General features: G+C 52.8%; 2 protein-coding genes across 2 annotated transcripts; one reads left to right on the top strand and one right to left on the bottom strand.

Annotated features, from left to right (window-relative positions):
* The first annotated feature begins 1,643 nt into the window (after positions 1–1,643).
* Positions 1,644–4,437, top strand: LOC123187683 (probable glycosyltransferase STELLO1). Its single transcript, XM_044599602.1, has 3 exons — positions 1,644–3,451; positions 3,599–3,725; positions 3,819–4,437. The coding sequence occupies exons 1-3, from the start codon at positions 1,845–1,847 to the stop codon at positions 4,293–4,295; spliced, it is 2,211 nt and encodes a 736-aa protein (XP_044455537.1). The 5' UTR covers positions 1,644–1,844; the 3' UTR covers positions 4,296–4,437.
* Positions 4,438–4,636: 199 nt separating this feature from the next.
* On the bottom strand, positions 4,637–10,211 carry LOC123187682 (magnesium-chelatase subunit ChlH, chloroplastic). The gene is made up of 4 exons (XM_044599601.1): positions 8,596–10,211; positions 8,405–8,487; positions 5,781–7,583; positions 4,637–5,676 (listed from the first exon to the last, which is right to left on the bottom strand). Exons 1-4 carry the CDS (start codon positions 9,986–9,988, stop codon positions 4,822–4,824), a joined length of 4,134 nt encoding a protein of 1,377 aa, XP_044455536.1. The 5' UTR covers positions 9,989–10,211; the 3' UTR covers positions 4,637–4,821.
* Positions 10,212–11,149: the final 938 nt, after the last annotated feature.

Genomic DNA, 11,149 nt, shown 5'->3' with positions numbered 1-11,149 from the left:
CATCCGGTGGACCCCCGGGACCCTTCCGGTGGTCCCGGTACAATACCGGTGACCCCGAAACTTGTCCCGATGCCCGAAATAGCATATATAATTCTTTACCTCCGGACCATTCCGGAACTCCTCGTGACGTCCGGGATTTCATCCGGGACTTCGAACAACATTCGGGTTACTGCATATACATATCCCTACAACCCTAGCGTCACCAAACCTTAAGTGTGTAGACCCTACGGGTTCGGAAGACATGTAGACATGACCGAGATCGCTCTCCGGTCAATAACCAACAGCGGGATCTGGATACCCATGTTGGTTCCCACATGCTCCTCGATGATCTCATCGGATGAACCATGATGTCGAGGATTCAAGCAACCCCGTATACAATTCCCTTTGTCAATCGGTATGTTACTTGCCTGAGATTCGATCGTCGGTATCCCAATACCTCGTTCAATCTCGTTACCGGCAAGTCACTTTACTCGTACCGTAATGCATGATCCCGTTACCAGACACTTGGTCACTTTGAGCTCATTATGATGATGCATTACCGAGTGGGCCCAGTGATACCTCTTCGTCATACGGAGTGACAAATCCCAGTCTTGATCCGTGTCAACCCAACAGACACTTTCGGAGATACCCGTAGTATACCTTTATAGTCACCCAGTTACGTTGTGACGTTTGGTATACCCAAAGCACTCCTACGGTATCCGGGAGTTACACAATCTCATGGTCTAAGGAAAGGATACTTAACATTGGAAAACTCTAGCAAACGAACTATACGATCTTGTGCTATGTTTAGGATTGGGTCTTGTCCATCACATCATTCTCCTAATGATGTGATCTCGTTATCAATGACATCCAATGCCCATAGTCAGGAAACCATGACTATCTGTTGATTAACAAACTAGTCAACTAGAGGCTTACTAGGGACATGTTGGTGTCTATTATTCACACATGTATTACGATTTCCGGATAACACAATTATAGCATGAATAAAAACAATTATTATGAACAAGGAAATATAATAATAATGCTTTTATTATTGCCTCTAGGGCATATTTCCAACACGTATATGTGGTATGCTTGCATCATAAAATTTTCTTGCAGGTGCTAACTCCCGCTCCTAGGAAATAACCGAGCATCGCTCGATTGCCAACAGACTGAACTAATATACTTTACAACTTAAAACCTGAATTTGTGTTGGACATGGACAACTCTACGAAGGTGAATACTAAACTATCCGTGAGCACCTGTCGCCTACATACTGCTGCCTGGGAGCCGAGGCGGGGATGATGTATTTCTGTATGGCCTTCTCTTCGACGGCGGCAAGCTCTTCAGCGGCGTCCGGTGTTTTTGCCACCACCGCCATGAATCAGGCCACGATGAAGAGGAGGACGGGTAGGAGACGTCAGGTGAGACCTGCTCCAAGCCACCGAGCGTCTGGTCGACGAGCACGGGTTGATCGAGGAAGGGACGGGAGATGGGCCCGCGGAGATGCATGTGTGCGACGGCGGAACAGAATGAGAGGGAGAACGAGTGGGTCGCAACAATCCATCGGACGAGCTGAAAATATCTTCCCAAATTGCTCTTGGATCTCGTATACTGCTCGGATTAAACAACCAGTGCACGCTGTACTGCTAGCGCAATCCAATCCATCGGCCTTTGGGACGTTAGATCTTCAGGAATAAAAGGCCAATATTCATTTCACGGTACCATAAAAGAGCTCCCGGCAGAACCACCCCCACCGGCTGCGCGACCCCGCGTCGCTCGCCGGCGTTGACTCCCACGCCACTGCCGACCCACCAACCAGCGCCACCAAGCCACCGCGAGCTCCTCCCCTCCGCCGCGCCCAAATGCCGCCGCCCGCCGCCCCCGTCGCCACCACCGGCTCCAGGCGCGCCGTCTACCTCCTCCTCGCAGCGCTCGCGGCGGCCCCCTTCCTCCTCCTCCTCTTCTTCAACGGCGGCGCCTCCCCGTCCGCGCTCTGCCGCTCCTCCCCCGCCCCCCGCCGCATCCCGTACCCGTCCGTCCTCTGGTCCCGCGTGCCGCCCCTCCCGGGGCTCCCCTCCTCCCCGCTCCCCGACCTCCGCGCCTCCCACTGGATCGTCTTCTCCGCGTCGCCCCACCACCAGCGCCACCGCCCGCTGGCCGCCGCCCCCGGCTGGCAGCTCCTCGCCGTCGCGGACGAGGCCACCCCGCCCGGCTGGTCCCACCCGGGCGCCGCGCTGCTCACCCTCGCCGACCAGGCCCGCCTCGGCTTCCGCTCCGTCGAGTTCCTCCCCGCCCGCGGCCACGCCCGCAAGGCCGCCGCGTACCTCTTCGCCGTGCAGCGCGGCGCGCGCGTCGTCTACGACGCCGACGCCCGCAACGCCGTGACCGGCAACAACCTCACCAGGCACTTCGATGTCGATCTGGACCAGCGCCAGGGGGGCGGCTCCGTTCTGCTGCAGTACAGCCACGCCGATCCCAACCGCACGGTGGTGAACCCGTACGTGCACTTCGGGCAGCCGTCGGTCTGGCCGCGGGGGCTGCCGCTGGAGAAGGCCGGGGAGGTGGGCGCCGAGGAATTCTACACGATGGTGTACGGCGGTGGGCAGTTCATACAGCAGGGGCTGTGCAATGGCCTTCCAGATGTTGACGCCGTGTTCTACCTCACACGAAAGTCACTGGAAATGGAGGCTTTCGATGTCCATTTTGATGCAGACGCACCCAAGGTCGCGTTGCCACAGGGCGTGATGGCGCCAGTCAACTCGCTCAACACAATGTTCCATGCACCGGCGTTCTGGGGTCTGGCATTGCCGGTCTCGGTGAGTCCGATGGCGTCCGATGTTATCCGTGGGTATTGGGCGCAGAGGATACTATGGGAGATTGGGGGCCAACTAGTTGTGTACCCACCGACTGTGCATCGCACTGATAATGTGCATGCTCATCCATTCGACGAGGAGAAGGATATCCATGTCAATGTAGGGAGGCTGATAAATTTCCTGATGGAGTGGCGGTCGACGAAACCGACACTCTTTGAGCGGATTCTTGATCTGAGCTATGCGATGACGGAGGAGGGTTTCTGGTGGGAGAAGGATTTGCATTTCATGGCTGCGTGGCTGCAAGATCTGGTCGCTGTCGGGTACAGGCAGCCAAGGTTGATGTCATTGGAGATCGACCGCCCGAGAGCGGCCATTGGTCATGGGGATAAGCAGGAGTTTGTCCCCAAGAAGCTGCCTTCTGTCCATCTTGGGGTGGAGGAGATTGGGGAAGTAAGCACTGAGATTGGCAATCTCATAAAATGGAGGAAGCACTTTGGTGATGTTGTGCTTATAGTGCATTGCACCGGACCTGTGGACCGGACTACACTAGAGTGGAGGCTTCTTTATGGCCGGATATTCCGGGCAGTGGTTATTCTTTCAGAGCATGGCAATTCAGATCTTGCTGTCGAATCCAGCAACTTTGCACATGCATACAAGTGAGTTCAATCAGCTTGATCTGTAACCTTGCAGTTTTCTTCATGTTTCCATAAATCCTACTGTTGCTTCATCCAGTGAGGCTTCATTTGCTTGGATACCAAAATTGTAGAATTGATTAACCACTTACTGATAAGTTCCCATCACAGGTACTTGCCCAAGGTGTTTGATCGGTTTGCAGGCGCTGAAGGATTTGTATTCCTTCAGGATCATATGGTCCTAAATTATTGGAACCTATTGGATGCTGATAAATCCAAGCTCTGGATAACCAACAAGGTGCGTACCCTTTTCCTGGTTTGTGAAATTTGTGAATTATAGAACATTCAAATATTCTGATCTGTCAAAACTAACTTCTCTGGTTCTCACCAGGTGAAGGAATCATGGTCCGATGTCCCTCTACCGGGAAATAACAATGAATGGTTTATGAACCAAGGAAATATGGTAAAAAAGGCGGTTGACAGTTTTCCAGTTCACCATCAAGCCAATTACAAAAGAAGCATAGGTGAAGATAAGATAATTCATTGCAGCAGTGAGATATTCTACATACCTCGACGGTACACCGGTGACTTCTCCTACCTCGTTAAAGTTATCGGAAACCTAGACATCCATCACACCATTGGAGTCCCCATGTTGTTCCTTGCAATGGATGTACCGAGCAATTTTGAACCCAAAGCTTTGGGAAAACTTGCTTATCGGACAAACTTGCCATCAGATACCACTTTCTCGGCGATATATACTCCTGAAGCACATGCTGTGTACCCTATGAAGGTTGAGAATGAAATTGATTTTGTAAAACTAATCAGAGTCATGGCTTCAGGAGATCCTTTTCTTCTGGAGTTGGTCTGATCCAGGTGACTAGAGTCCACTAAAATTGTATAATTTGGGTTGGGAAGGGGAAACAAAACTACGATCGTTAAAGTTATTGTTTTGTTCCTCTTCATCCTCCCTTTCAGTTGTAAGTTCAATTTAACAAGAGACTTTTACCTTATCAGTAGTCTCACATGATCACATTAACACCATTGTTTCCTAGTGTGAAATCTTTACCTATTGGACTGTTGCAGTTCAATGTAAAGATAACAATGAAGAATGCTAAACTTCAAATGTTATTTTGTTAAAACAGTTAAAAATGACACTCCATTGTCTGTTACTATATTTGTAGATGAACATGTGACAGCAAAGTACCAATATTCCCCAAAAAAGAACTTCTACTCATGCTTCCTTTTTACATTCACAACGAACCACCCTCTTTGTTAAAGGTCTGTATTGCATGTTACAACTTTTATAAATCACAAATTATACAAGTTTCAACTCAGCAAGGCAGAAGAATTTCTTCTTGGTCAAATGCTGGAACTGGTTGATCAGTGAAATGAGTTCACCGGTCAATTCCTTCGATCTTGTCTTCAACCTCCGAGTAGAGCTCCCTGAGCCTTTCCAAGTTATCCTCTGATGTCTCCCAGTAGCCTCTGCCATTTGCTTCTAGGAAGGTTTGAAGCAGCTTCCTGAACGAATTGGGATTTGTGTCCATCAGCCTCTTCCTCATCTCTTCATCTTCGATGAATGTGGTGTTTGCTTCCTCGTAAACCCAGTTGTCCACCTGCCCGGATGTTGCACTCCATCCAACAGTATTCGTCAGCCGCTTCTCGATCTCTCTAACTCCCTCATAGCCACTCTTCATCATCCCCTCGTACCACCTAGGGTTCAGTAGCTTTGTCCTTGCATCAAGACGCACCGTCTCCGACAATGTCCGCACCTGTGCATTTGCTGTGGTTGTGTCTGCTATGTACGATGAAGGTGCCCGCCCATCCTTCCGCAGCCCTTGCACCAGCTTCGTCGGGTCTGAGTCGAAGTAGTGGCTGACATCTGTCAGTGAGATCTCCGAGGAGTCCAGGTTTTGGAATGTGGCATCTGCTGTTGCTAGAGCAAGCTCAAACGTCTTGCGTTTCTCTAGCATGCCTACCCCTGGAGCATCACTGTCGAATGCAAAAGATTTGCGGCTCAGGTACATGTCCTGGAGCTGCTTCTCATCTGTCCATGATGCATTCTCCACTGCTAAGTTCACATTCGACGAATAAGAGCCTGATGCATTTGAGAAGATCCTTGTTGCCGCCTCTCTTACCGAGACACCGAGCTCCTCTGCCTGCTCCTGGGCATGCTTGCGCACATAGTTCATCTCAATTGGCTCATCTAGTTCAGCAACCATCTTTACTGCCCGGTCCAGCAGATTCATCTGCATTGGTCAGATGTGTAACATTAGTGCATGAGTTAAGTGATGAATAATTTAGTTATCTGCAAAATATACAAATCAAATGCAGAGGCGGTATTAGTTCGTACCTGGTTGATGAAAAGATCTCTGAACACACCCGAGCAGTTGACGACGACATCAATCCTAGGGCGTCCAAGCTCCTCAATGCTGACGGGCTCCACACGGTTGACACGGCCAAGCCCATCAGTAACCGGCTCCACACCAAGCATCCACATCACCTGGGCCAGCGACTCGCCGTAGGTCTTGATGTTGTCGGTGCCCCACAAGACAAGTGCAATTGTCTCAGGATACTTGCCACCATTGTCAGCCTTTTGCCGCTCCAGCAGACGTTCCACAACAATCTTGGCACTCTTCATGGCAGCTGCAGTCGGGATAGACTGCGGGTCGAGAGCATGGATGTTCTTCCCTGTTGGGAGAACCTTTGGGTTACGGATGGGATCACCACCAGGGCCAGGCTCAACATAGCTTCCCTCAAGGGCAGTCTTCAAGGCTCCCAGCTCATTGTCTGCCACAATCAGCTTCAGGCACTCTCCCAAGAATCCAAACAAGGTCCTCAGCTTATCTCTGTCCGCCCTGATGAACTTGGTTTGGGACAGGTACTCCACCCATGGCTCTGAGAGACTAAAGCCAAGGATGGAACTGAGTTTGTTTGTAACATCAACAACTTGCCCTTTGCTGTTTGTGGTCTTCTCAACAAAGGCACCTACGGCACCTCGTGAAGCTTCAGTGATCTGCTTCAGGAGTTCAACATCAGCCAGTATGCCCTTGTCGCTACCCCTGTAGACATCTTCAATGGTCCTGCCCACCGTCGCAGCAAGAATGCCGGGCAGCGAGAATATGTTCTCCTCTGGGCGGTCAAGGGCAGCTATGTTCACCAATGTGGCCACAGCTTCGACGGCAGTTGGTGGCTCACCTATCACATGCAGACCACATGGCAGTAGCCGTGACTCTATCTCCATGAGCTTTCCATACACCTTCCCGACGACGAGGTCACGCTCATTGGCTGGGAGCTCCTCGCCTTCATCGGGCAAGTCAACATCCTTGTCCAGGTTACACTGTTTTGCAGTGCTGATGATTGAGCTCACAATCTGGTTGCCACGGCCCGTGTCCTTGAGAGACTGGTAAGAGGCGATGAGCTCTGACAGCTGCTTCAGCCCCTTGTACAGACCGGCATTCTCAGCTGGTGGTGTCAGGTAGCTTATAGTGTTTGCATAGCTTCGACGCTTGGCCACTGTTGCCTCTGAAGGGTTGTTTGCTGCATAGTAGTAGATGTTGGGGATGTTACCAATCAGACTATCAGGGAAGCATGCATCACTCATTCCAACTTGTTTCCCGGGCATGAACTCAAGGGACCCGTGTGTGCCGAAGTGCAGAACAGCATCTGCCTTGAAGATCTTCTCAACAAAAGTGTAGTATGCTGCAAACCCATGGTGAGGGCTGGCAGACTTTGAGAACAGAAGCCGCATTGGGTCACCTTCATAGCCAAAAGTGGGCTGCACTCCGATGAAGATGTTGCCATACTGCTTCCCATAGACAAGGAGGTTCTCACCATCAGAGTTGAGATGCCCAGGTGGCTTGCCCCAGTTCTCCTCCAGCATGTTGGCGTAGGGGGTGAGTGCTTGGTACTCCCGCACATTCATGCGGTAAACAACATTGAGGTTGGGGCTGTTGAACTGGGCCTCCTTATCATGAATAACCTCCTCAATGAGTTCTTCAGGTGTCTCTGGAAGGCCCTCGACATTGTAGCCATCCTTCTTGAGGTCCTTGAGGACAGAATAGATGGAGCTGAAGACATTCAGGTATGCTGCAGTGCCAACATTGCCCTTGTCTGGTGGGAAGCTGAAAACGGTGATGGCTAGTTTCTTGTCCATCTACAACAAACAAGTAAAAAAGGTAATTAATTTATGGTTTAGTTTTTGCAAACCTGTGCATACAAGAACCGAGCAACATGTATAATGTTTTCGGCCATGAGGAGTTTCACTACCCCAAAAATTAATTATCAGGAATTTGACATGAAAGTGGAAAGTAGATCACATAACTGAAGTTTAAGATTCCGCAGTGAAGTATTAAATTTTGTCCTCACATGATCTTTTGTTTCATTTTGAAGGAGTAAGTAGAAGTTCAGTCAGTTAGCATTTGCTAGCTTAACCTTGCGACGTGCTGTTACTATTCATTGAACTTTGACTTGATGATAGATAGGCATAATCAGGATGCACTGGACTTTTCATCATTTATTTAACATCTCATTCTCATAGCAGATTAGCAGGCTTACGGCGTTGATATACACAACAAACTGTTCAGTGGGTGAATGGTTCAAGATACAGGAGTTAATCGATCAACTGAGCGAGTAGTTTCAGTTTTCAGCATGACAGTTACGTTAGTTGAGCTAACATTTTGATTAGTTTGTCTGTTCCTAAGGGGACTCAAATTTTCTTAAAACATTTTTTTTGACATTCAATTTTTTTCTTAAACATGGTTGAAGGTTTGATGCACAAATTGAATAAGCAGTCCCAGTTTTCAGCTTGACAGTAAACTAGTAGTAGTTGAGCTAATATGTCGATGAGTTCATCTATTTACACCTCAAGAAGAGATGGGCGTCAGAACTCAGAAGTACCTATAAGCTAGCTTTTGCTCCTTAGCATTGACAGTACAATATGGACAACAGCCGTGTGGATCGATGTGAGATGCATACCTTAGTTTTCCTCTTGAGTTCTGCCCATCTGATTGCTCTGGTGCAGAGCTGCTCCACCCTCTTGTGCAATGCATGCGACTTCCCTGCATCAAACACAAGAAACAGCATTCCCAGTTCAGCTCAAAGTACATTGATCAAGCAAATCAGAGCAACAGGCCAATGAGTTATAATGGGATGTAGAAGTGGCTTGCCTGATCTCGGGTCCCGGCCGGCGAACACGATGGGCTCCATGCCGCCGTCGAGCTCCGGAAGCGCGACCTGCAGCGCGACCTGGATGGGGTGAAGGCCCAAGGTGCTGTTGAGCCACTCCTCCGTGGTCTGGAACACGAGCGGCAGCGCGACGATGTAGGGCACGTCGAGCTTCATCAGCGACGCGATGGCCTTGGGGTGGTCCTGCCTGGCCGGCCCGCCGACGAGCGCGAACCCGGTGAGCGACACCACGGCGTTCACGAACGGCTTCTTGGTGATTGGGTCGACGAGGTAGCGCTCGATGGGGCCCGAGAAGTCGAGCCCGCCGGCGAAGATGGGGATGACCTTGGCGCCCCTGGCCTCGAGCTCCATGATCACGGCGACGTAGTGGCCGTCGTCGCCGGTGACAATGTGGCTCCGCTGGAGGACGAGGCCGATGACGGGCGCCTCGGGGTTCTTGAGCCTGTCGTTGGCGTCGCGGCGGGTGCCGTACCAGTTGAGGTACTCCTTGACGTCGTCGAACATGGCGGGCGCGAGCGGGTGCCAGATGCCGGTGTCGAGGAAGAGCACGGGGTCGCTGTACTTGATGTCGGCGCCCTTGAGCGCCGGCACGTAGGAGACGGCGATCATCTTGAGGAAGTTCTGGAGGTTGTCCGGCGAGCCGCCGAGCCAGAACTGGAGGCTGAGGATGTAGAGGCGCGCGTCCTGCGCCTTGTCGGAGGGCAGGTACTTGAGCACCTTGGGCAGCGTGCGCACCAGCTTGAGCATGCTGTCGGCGAAGCCGCTCGAGTCCTTCTTGTTGCGCTTGAAGAGCTGGAAGAAGGGGCTCTTGGACTGGCCCAGCTGCGCCATGCTGAAGGACCCCAGCTTGTTGAGCCGCATCACCTCCGGCATGGACGGGAAGACGAGCACGGCGTCCATCCGGTCCCGGTGCGCCGCCACGGCGTCCCGCACCTTGAGCGCCAGCTCCTCCACGAAGATGAGCGAGCCGATGAAGACGTTGGCGACGGCCACGTCGTCGCAGAAGGCGGCGTACGTGTCCACGTCCCGCAGCTCCTCCACCAGGTACCCCACCACCTCGAACTCGGCGGCGCGGCGCGGGTCGGCGTTGAGCTGCATCACCGCCGCGGTGACCGAGGACTGGTACTGCGCCTCCAGCACGACGTAGACCACCCTGACCCGCGGCAGGCCGCGCTCCGCCGGCACCACGCGGCGCACGTCCGGGTTGGTCTGCGTGAACAGCCCGTTCCCGGCCACGGCGCACCGTATCGTCGCCGCCGCCGCGCGCCGCCCCCGCCGGCCGGCGAGCAGGAACGAGTGCAGCGGCGCGGGCGCGCGCGCCTTCTTCCGCGCCCCGGTGGCCGTGGCGAACGGCGCGGACACCAGCGACGACATCTTTATCCCCTCCCGGCTAAAATAATACGGGCCCTCACACCCCCCCAAGCCAATAAAAAACTACCACTAGGAGTGTATGTTATTCAACAATGGAGCGGCAATCCGACTGAGAGGGTGGCTCTCCGTTCTTGGATTCTGTTGTCGTGTCCCTCTGAGGCAGGGGAGGAGGGGGAGGAGGAGGCGAGGAGCGAGCTGGGGAGTGTGCCAGCTCGGGAATGTATAGGTTTGTTGGCAAGTATGGAGGGTGGCCGGCAAGCGGCGGCCGGGGGCATCCGGTGGCGGGAGGCGGCACACGTTGGCGGGTGACGGGGCGGTGGGGGTGCGGGGGTGAGAAAAGCGGATCGCGATCGGGGCTGCGCGCGCTGCGATTGGCCGCGCCGGATTCCCTGGGCGCGCCCCGCCGGGGGATGCCGATGAGGCGGGCGGATAGCCCGCGGTCGCTGTTCGCGGCCTGCGCGTGGCACACACCCCGGCCGCAAAGGGCACCCCCCAACCTCCTGCCTTCCCGTGCGTGGGTCGCCGCGTTGGCGGATTCCTTTGTTTTTCCGATCTTGGGCCGTGCATTCTCGTTTGATGCTCTCCAGTTTGGTGGTGCCCGTCCGTCCGTGTGTGTGATGTTTGTGGGGCCTTTTGCTTTGTGGTTCGTGGAAGGGGTTCGTTTGGTGGTTTGCTGGGCCTGATGGTCCGAAGCTCTGGACGACGCGTCCGTGAGGCATGGGGACAAGGGTTGTGATCTCTGCCTTTCTGCCGTGGGAATGGGATTGTTGCCCTGCAGCTGCAGCCGCTCTCGTGTTATGAATCTTAGTCGACGTCAGCCACGCATGGCCGCAGGTTGTGCCTTTTCTTCGATTGTTGGCGATATTCTAAGGTCTCTGCCAAGATTTTCATGCTGCATTGCGGTTTAGGGTGGTAGATGAAACGTGCCAAGTGTCCCGAGCCTTGCCTTTCTTCGGTCGGTTGTGTCTTTAGGTGAAGGTATAAGCATGGGAGGATATAACCTGCACCAATCTCTACGATTTGCGACCTGAGAACAGGGTAAGAGTCGATACCCTATCTGATCCGTACATAACTGTTAGTGATCCATGCTGCATACCAGTATATCTATTGCACAGATTTTTACTGGACCATCTGAGCTCGGGATTAGAAGGACACTTTCGTGTA

The sequence above is a fragment of the Triticum aestivum genome, chromosome 2A, assembly GCF_018294505.1.
Source record: "Triticum aestivum cultivar Chinese Spring chromosome 2A, IWGSC CS RefSeq v2.1, whole genome shotgun sequence".
NCBI lineage: Eukaryota > Viridiplantae > Streptophyta > Magnoliopsida > Poales > Poaceae > Triticum > Triticum aestivum.
The sequence above is the reverse complement of the archived record's forward strand: the minus strand, read 5'-3'. Positions and strand labels throughout refer to the sequence as shown.

What these genes read in the sequence shown, in the direction of transcription:
- LOC123187683 (XM_044599602.1), top strand. Translation starts at nt 1,845, where the DNA reads ATGCCGCCGCCCGCCGCCCCCGTCGCCACCACCGGCTCCAGGCGCGCC. An exon ending in AACTTTGCACATGCATACAA is followed by an intron (nt 3,452 to 3,598) that starts GTGAGTTCAATC and finishes TTCCCATCACAG; the next exon opens with GTACTTGCCCAAGGTGTTTG. An exon ending in AGCTCTGGATAACCAACAAG is followed by an intron (nt 3,726 to 3,818) that starts GTGCGTACCCTT and finishes GGTTCTCACCAG; the next exon opens with GTGAAGGAATCATGGTCCGA.
- LOC123187682 (XM_044599601.1), bottom strand. Translation starts at nt 9,988, where the DNA reads ATGTCGTCGCTGGTGTCCGCGCCGTTCGCCACGGCCACCGGGGCGCGG. An exon ending in CGGCCGGGACCCGAGATCAG is followed by an intron (nt 8,488 to 8,595) that starts GCAAGCCACTTC and finishes TGTTTGATGCAG; the next exon opens with GGAAGTCGCATGCATTGCAC. An exon ending in AACTCAAGAGGAAAACTAAG is followed by an intron (nt 7,584 to 8,404) that starts GTATGCATCTCA and finishes TGTTTGTTGTAG; the next exon opens with ATGGACAAGAAACTAGCCAT.